The 8,428-nt window shown below is 39.9% G+C and overlaps 1 protein-coding gene across 1 annotated transcript; it reads right to left on the reverse strand.

Moving 5' to 3' along the window:
• Window positions 1-5,738: 5,738 nt before the first annotated feature.
• LOC144702917 (eukaryotic translation initiation factor 3 subunit D-like) lies at window positions 5,739-7,861 on the reverse strand. The gene has a single exon (XM_078574940.1). It carries the CDS (start codon window positions 7,692-7,694, stop codon window positions 5,949-5,951), a length of 1,746 nt encoding a protein of 581 aa, XP_078431066.1. The 5' UTR covers window positions 7,695-7,861; the 3' UTR covers window positions 5,739-5,948.
• Window positions 7,862-8,428: the final 567 nt, after the last annotated feature.

Raw genomic sequence — 8,428 nt, forward strand, 5'->3', positions numbered from 1 at the left:
AGGGATAAATGGGTAATATCACTATGAAGGAATATAGTAGAGAAACTTACAGTGGGAAAGTTATCTTACAGAAACACTAGCATTTACTGATGATATATACCAAACTTCTATGCCTTATTCTTAATTCCTTAATGAATATCAGAAGGTAAACCTCAAGTGAAGATAGAATTATGAAGGTAAAGCAGAAGTGATATTTTCTATGAAGGTCATCAGTTTAATTAGTACTTTATTCAATAAAATAATGGTCATTTTCATAGTAATAATATTGGCATCACTGTATCTTACAGATACGTTAGTATTTACTGGTGAAATATGGCAAACCTATATTTTTTATTCTTAATTATTTAATTAAATTATAATTATGAAGGTAAAATCAGATGTTATACTTTGTTTGGAGATCATCAGTATTAGTATAATTTATTCAATAAAATTAATAAATTTATCACAATAATAACTGATACACCGTATTAATTAAATTATCATACCTTGCTACTTCCTTCCCAATAAATCATATACATAGATCAAGAGGGAATTTCTACGATTAATGATAGGGAGATCATTATGTTTTTCCATTCTCAAAGTTTCGAAAGGGAAATATTTACTAAAATATGCCTTAGCAACTCTTTATGGTATTTTTGAAGGGAGACAACAACCAAAAAGCCAATGATGATGAGTTTCTTTACCCAAAAAATTAAAACCAAAATATTTTGGAGAAAATGTAATTTCAATTGGAAAAGAGTGTATCAATAAGCACATTATAATGTAAAATACAAGTTTAAAAAGATATAAAGAAGTACAGGTTCTGTCTTTTTCTTTATAGAATCAACGTCGGAAAGGAAAGAGACTGGACCATCTCCAAGCAGAAATAGGGAATCATTTTTTTGCGCCACGACTTTTGACTGAACTGTTTTTAGGCTTTTTTAACAAAGAGAATCAGATAAAATCATATAATTAGTAGTGATCAAATTTAAATTTTGATTAAATATGAATACAAATAAAAATTCACACAAGGTATGCAAAAAATACAAGTAATGACTAATGAATGTAAGTTTTTGTCATGAATATATTTTGAAATATTTTTCAAAATAAATCATAAGAAAGAATTATCCCTTTCCTTGGATTTATAAGAAATATATATATTGGATGTAACATCGTGTTGTGTGAGAAGTTAAATCCGACAAAGAATAGGCAACAACCCACCCAACAAATATATACCAATGATGTTGTGAAGTAATATGGGATACTAAATACTTATTTTTCAAACAAGTCAAAAGCATAAAGCATTGTTGAGGCACTTATTTCAAAGGTAAAATTTTGAGTTCTTTTATCTGCCGAAGGATACAAGGTGGAATGACCTTATCTCACATGAGCAATAAAATGGAGCAAGTGGAACCTCACCAAAGCCTTAAAATTCAAAGGTGATATTTCTTACTTTAAATACATTGGAAGGTAAATAATTCACTTAATACTTGACTCCATGTACTTATCAGAACTCACTTTGCTATGATTTTAATGCTGCAACCTAGTCATTTAATAACCAGTTTTTAGACTGAAAATATAAGGTTATTATCCTTATGTTGATACAAATTTATTGGAGTAGTTTATTATGTATGTCCTTTTCATGGTGAAAGTATTAAGGGACTACTTGTATAAGATGATTCTCAAAATGCTTTATTAAGTTGCCACGAAATTTTCTACCTTTAAAAGTACTTTGTCGCAATCATGTAATGTGAACATGAAAAATTCACCTTATATTATAAACATGTATATGATTAACTGACCAAATATATTTGTCATATTGTGCCAGGATTTTATGCGGGTCCAAAAAGTATCATTCAGTTATGTTGATACGGTCTCAGATCATTATTCATCAAATAAATTTGTTGCTCAGATGATGTGGATGAAAAAATTATAGATGATCCTGAACTATCTAGAGAACATAAATTTTGTTATGGTGTCTAAAATGACTTATTATCCATGATTTATTGGACTGCAAGAGAAATTAATTAAACCAAAAATATATGTGATTACCAAAAATTCCATTAAGAATATTCAACAATCATATACATTCTATCTATAATTAATTAAAATATCAAAATTCCCATTTATTAATCACCAGCATTCCTTGGTTGATTAAGATTAATTCCTTAGTTTGTTTTTTTGAAAAAAATAAATAATTTAAGGTTGTTTGGAAAATATGAACTCTTTAGTATCGTGTGTATGCCTAACATATGAACTCTTTAATATATGGAATTGAAAAACTCTTTAAATGTTCATTATAGTAATATCAAAAACCAAATGCACAGTAACATCTTTTCATACAGTGGGATTTTGAAAATATAACTCACTAATTGTGAACAAAATATTCTATACACATATCATCTCTTGTTTTGGAGATTAATTGTGAACACAAAGAATGTGATTCCATATCATACTTAGTAAGTCATAAAATGATATAGATGTTATGTTCTTATTCTTGTTGAATTAACAATTGACGAGACCTTCACTGAACTATCTTACAAAATAGGTAACGAAACATAAATGATGTACATTTTGGGCGATAAAGTTTAAGTTAAATGCATACTTTCTTTGTTATTATTCATTGAAACTAAAAAATACATGTAGATTTGCTATTATTACCAAAGTTAAAAGATGATAAAAATTCGGAATATCACCCTTTATGAGAATGACAGAATTGGCATTTATAATTCCAAAATGTGGTTTTTTTTGTTTCGTCCTAAGTTTCATAAAGTATAAATTAGGAAGACATGATCTTATACATTTGTCAAGCGTTGAACTATCGATCAGGCTAAATCGGGGCATTTTGACTCTTACTTTCGAGTCATAGTTCATTTTTAAAAGTTTAAATTAAGTATGAAAATTTGTCACATAATAGTATATTTTTATAGGGGTTCATATGGATCTAAAATCTCCCAAAATACCTCATAAAAACTATCATTTTTTTCACAAGAGAATCTAAAATCTCCTAAAATACCTCAGAATATTTTCTTCTATATAAAATTTGACATATATGACTATCTAAAATACTTCAATGCATGCTAAACCCTGAAAATATAATTTTATTAACATGTATATATGTGTGCTTTCTTCATATAATAGTTATAAATAGAAGGATTTCCAGTCGTAATAATTTCATGAGAAACCCAAACCATCAAATTTTAATATTCATATTTGTTGCTGTGAAAATCACATTACATCTAATGACTAAATATTAGAGATACATTTCCCCTTATGCATGTTTATTGATACCTAGACCACAATAATTTCCATGGAATTCACAATATTTAGCTTAATGGATGTGAAATTCCATAGAACTTAATCCCATGGACAATCCTGAAAATCTAGATTTATTTTACATAAGATGACTAGAAATTTGAATACTTCCAATTCCATGGGAAACTCAACAAAAATATAAATCAATCTTCAAGATATACCTTGATGCCATTGATCTCAGTGTATTGGTTGTTTCCATGAATTTAACCGATTTCTCTCTGAAACTCCACCAGTCATCTGAAAAATATTTATTTTACTTCAATTTTAAACCCTCCAAATTCGCACAAAATGTGATATCAACCAAATGTGATTCTCTCTATGTATTTTTGTTAATTTTTTTCTGAAAGTAGACAATATATAGCGATAAATTTATTTTTCAGACGATATGGCTGCTCGAATGAAATCTTTTTATGTCTTGATTTCTCAATGTCCTAAGTCAAAGGTCGACCCATTGAGTGTATTGTCAAAAAACAATTATCTTCCTAGGAATAAAGACAATGATCTCTAACTTAAGCAATTATAGTTGAAATAAAATTCATTGTACATTTAATGATTTACCCTGGTTGGACTAAAGTCAAGATGGATCTTCAAACCACAAACATCGCATCACCTGTGCACGGATCCTATCTATGCTTTATTGGTTCATTGCATCAGTAAGCCGTCGGGATGTCCATCCTCTCTATGTATCCACATAATGTGGATAAAAAATTTATAGATGATTACACCTAATGTCTAAGTGTCAGAGGTATCTTTCCATTATTCAAATTGATTGATCCCTGTAGATAGCTAAATCACAAAAATTACATGTGAAATTGATGATATAACTATTTAGCTTGATGGAGGCAAATATTCAGCTGCCATTAACTCCATTGGCAATTCTGAAATTTAGTTTTATTTTATATAAGACAACTTTAAATCTGAATTGTTCCAATTCCATGGGAAACTCTAAAAAATATAAATCAACCTTCAACATACACCTTGATGCCTATGAATTCCTAAATAACATGAATTATGTTTGAAACTCTGAAAATAGTTTTTCTTTCATAAATATCTTGATGCCTGTGAATTCCTAAATCAAATTACTTCAATGTGTAAGTAAGAACAAAAATACTTCCATATTTTTCATAAATATCTTGAAATCTGTGAATTCTCTTCGCACCTTGAACATGATAAACCCCCTCGCATATTTAATATTTCCTTTCCCAACCATTAATCCTGTATAATTTATCCCTAGCTCCAAGTTAAAACCCTTATTTATTCCCCAATGAGAAACGAAGAACACACCAAGCATGAAATAAAATTAAAAGCCAAGCAGACTCAACAAGCAAATCAACCACTCTAAATATGAACAAAATTATTCTCTTAATGATGAAGAGAAAGTTATTGTTACTTCATTCAAAAAAAAGAAAGTTATAATTACTAATAAATTAAAAATAGGAAACTTAAAAATCAATTGATTCTAATATTTTTTTAGGTCCTCTGAGGAAATCCTAATGCAGTTTTTAAAATAAAACTGAATTTCAGCTGCATCAGAAAGATATAAGCAAGTAACTTTAAGAACAACAACCACGATTATGCGTTAAGCATGAAATCTTCTTCAGGTTATGTAATTTGGTTTATTCGAGCATTGTAATATTACACAAAGCGAATGGAAATAAAGAAATTTTCATGCAATAGGCTCTTTAAGAAAGAAAACTTGGACAAAGGGTACAATGCAAATCTCATCTAAGATATTTTGGAGATTGAATCAGACCAGTATGCATGTTAGTCCAAAACATTTCTCAGTAACTCATTAAATGACAAGGATTTTATCTTCTTCTTTTTCCTACTTTCCCATTGCCGAGAATTTAAAGAATGCTCTTCCAACCCAGATTAATCTCATTAGTTCCATGTTTAACAGCGACAATCAACTTTTCTTGTATAAAAATCTTGATAATCGTTATTTTCATGTTCAACCCTGATAATCGTTTTTTTATGTTACACATAATAATACCTATGTACATACTTTCCTCATGAAATTGAGAATCCTTGGTGCCTGTCAATTTTAAAAACTCAATAAAATTCCATGCGCAAATCTGATTGTCAAAATTTCTCCCGTAAATACTTGATGATTTAAAGAGCAGAATCACACTAAATGTAATGTACAGCTATCGCATTAATTTCACCCGCAACCCTGAAGCTAAATGTTTTCTCTCATTCAGTGCTTGCTGCATGTGAAGTTCTCCTAAATCACATTAATTCCCAGAGCAACTCTGTCAATAAAATTTTCTTCCATCTGCAGCATGCTACTAGTGAATTTCTAAATCACATCCATTCCATGAGAGACTCTGAAAATAGATTGTTCTTTAATCTATATGGATGTGTTCCAAACAGAAACCCTTCAAATCCTTGCCTCCCAACACTACAACTAAAAACCCTTCTTCACTCCCCAGACAGAAACCATGAACACAACATGCACAAAACAAAATAATCAAAACCCAAGCAAATTCACCTACCAATTCCACCTCTCAAAAGATGAAGATGCTGATGCTGATGATGATGATGATATTAGCAGATGGTACTGATGATGAAGAACACAATAAAGATGATGATGATGATGATGATGATGATGATGATGATGATTATGATCAGGTGTAAGGAGAAGAGCCAGACTCTTAGATGGCCGCGGCGGCGGCGGGGGCTTCGTCCTTGATTGCAGCATTGTCCTTGACCTCGGCGGCGGCGGTTAAGCCTTCGTCTTCGTCCTCCTTGGCGGCGGCGGCGGCGGCGTCCTCCGCCGCAATGGGCTGGACCTGCTCGTCCTCGGGCAGCGGCTCCTCGGCATAATCGTTCTCGAACGCGTCCGGGGGCACCTCGTAGATCCTGACCTGAGGCTTGACAGGGTCCTTCACCAGCACATACTTGCCCTCCCCCAGCTTCATGCACAGGTCCACAATTGACTTGACAATTCCCCACATGTTGAGTGTGTTGAGATTGATCTGCGCCGCGAACTCCCTCGGCTTGTACCCGGCGACGCCGAGGATGGCGTGGTTGAAGGGGTCCCTGGGGTGCACCCTCGAGACGAAGCCGAGCTTCATCATGTCGGCGCCGGCGAGCAGCGCCTGCGCCGTCCACCGGGCCAGCTTGTTGGCGTTGTTCTTGAGCTCGTTGGCGAGCACGGCGCCCCTCTGCGTCTCGAGCTTCTGCCGCCAGTCGACGCCGCCGGCGAGCTTCGGGTCGAACTCGTTGAGCGCGTTGAGCGTGACGAACGAGCGCTGCCCCTTGCTCTCCGCCGCGGCGTGGACCTCGCAGCGGGCGACGAGGCAGAGGTCGTCGGCGAGCTTCCATCGGCGGTACCGGTACGCGACGGCGGCGGCGGCGTCGTCCGGGAACGGGCTCGGCTCGTCGAATTCGACGCGGGCGGCGGCGGCGCCGCGAGCGAGCACCTGCTGGGCGAAGAACTGGTTGATGTGGGCGGCCTCGAGGGCGAGGGAGGCGGCGGAATTGACGTCGTCCTTCGTCTCCGGCAGCGGCTCCGGCGACGACTCGTTGACGGGGGGGAGGTCCAGCTGGGAGCCGTCGCGCTTGTCGAAGAAGAGCTTGTTGCCGACGCGCTGCACGACCATGTCCCACGAGTAGACGCTGCGGGGGGCGCACATGAGGGCGGCGAGGATGGAGTCGGTGGCGAAGACGGCGGCGGCGTCGGCGTTGGCGAGTCGGCGGATGACGGGGTCGTCTGTGGTGGTGGGCTTGAAGAAGGTGCGGGGCTTGAAGCGCTCGAGGCGGCGCTCGCTCTTGGGGTTGAGGCGGTCGAAGGCGCGATCGTAGAATTGGAGGGCGCCGGAGAGGAGGAGGTCTTCTGGGGTGTCGGGGACGGCGAAGGAGAGCTTGGAGAAGGTGGAGAAGGGGATCTGGTCGAGGAGGGTCCATTCGGGCTGGATTTCGACCGAGGATTTGAAGGCGGGGCCGTCGCGGCGGGGGTTGTTGAGGGGGCCGCCGTGGGGGAAGGCGGAGGAGCGGGAGAGCTGGTAGAGGCGGTCGCGGCGGGCGCGGTCCTTGTCGGCCTCGCGCTTGCGGGCTTCGACCTCTTCGTCGCGGCGTTGGGGGAGTTGGGGGCGCTGCTGGAAGCGCCAGCGGGGGCCGAATTTGGGGCGCGGGGGGGGCTTGGCGTCGACGAGGCGGAAGGAGGGGTCGTCGTCGGCGGCCATGGCGGAGGAGGGGTCGTCGAAGAGGGAGCCCGGGCGGGGGGAGGGGGAGGAGGAAGGAGGGGGGTTGCGGGTCCAGTCGGCGATGCGGCCGAGCTTGTCGAAGCGGGAGAAGGAGGAGGAGGAGAAGGGGGGGGAGAAGGGGAGGGAGGAGGGGGAGTCGGGGGGGCCCCAGCCGTCCGGGTTGAAGGGGACGGAGCGGACCTCGAAGGCCATGGCGATGGCGATGGCGATGGCGATGGGCGGCGGCGCTAGGGTTTTGGGAGGGCGATCTGGGTCTGGGTCGGGGAGGAAGACGATGGGGGAAGCGGCTGGATTGAAGAGGAAGAGAAGGGTAGAGACAAGGGGGGTAGCGAGAGGGGGAGAGAGACGGCTATTTAGGGCTATGGAGTAGAGAGAAGTGGGTGTGATGGGTTGTGGGCTTTTTGGGTGAGGGTTTGTTTTTCTTTTGAAGAAGAAGAGGAGAGAAGGTAGAGAGAGAGAGATGGCTATTAGGGCTATGGAAGAGAGAGAGAGAGAGGGGTGTGATGGGTTGTGGGCTTTTTGGTGAGTGGGCTCAAGTTTAGGGTTTGTTTTTCTTTTGAAGAAGAAGAGGAGAGAAGGTAGAGAGAGAGATGGCTATTAGGGCTATGGAGTAGAGCGAGGAGAGAGAGAGAGAGAGAGAGAGACGGTTGTGATGGGTTGTGGGCATTTTGGTGAGTGGGCTGAAGTAGAGGGGCTGTTTTTTTAAGAAGAGGAGGAGAGAAGGTAGAGAGAGAGAGATGGATAGTAGGGCTATGGAGTAGAGAGAGAGGAGAGAGAGAGTGTGTGTGGTGGGTGGTTGGTTGTGGGCTTTTTGTTGAGTGGGCTGAAGTAGAGGGGCTGTTTGGATCGTCGCACCGCCAGCGCTGTTGCGCCACCCATCAACGCTTAACGCTGTCAGGCCGCCTGCTAGGCTTTCCCCCTACTTT

Source organism: Wolffia australiana, chromosome 5 (genome assembly GCF_029677425.1).
Source record: "Wolffia australiana isolate 7733 chromosome 5, ASM2967742v1".
NCBI classification, from domain to species: Eukaryota; Viridiplantae; Streptophyta; class Magnoliopsida; order Alismatales; family Araceae; genus Wolffia; species Wolffia australiana.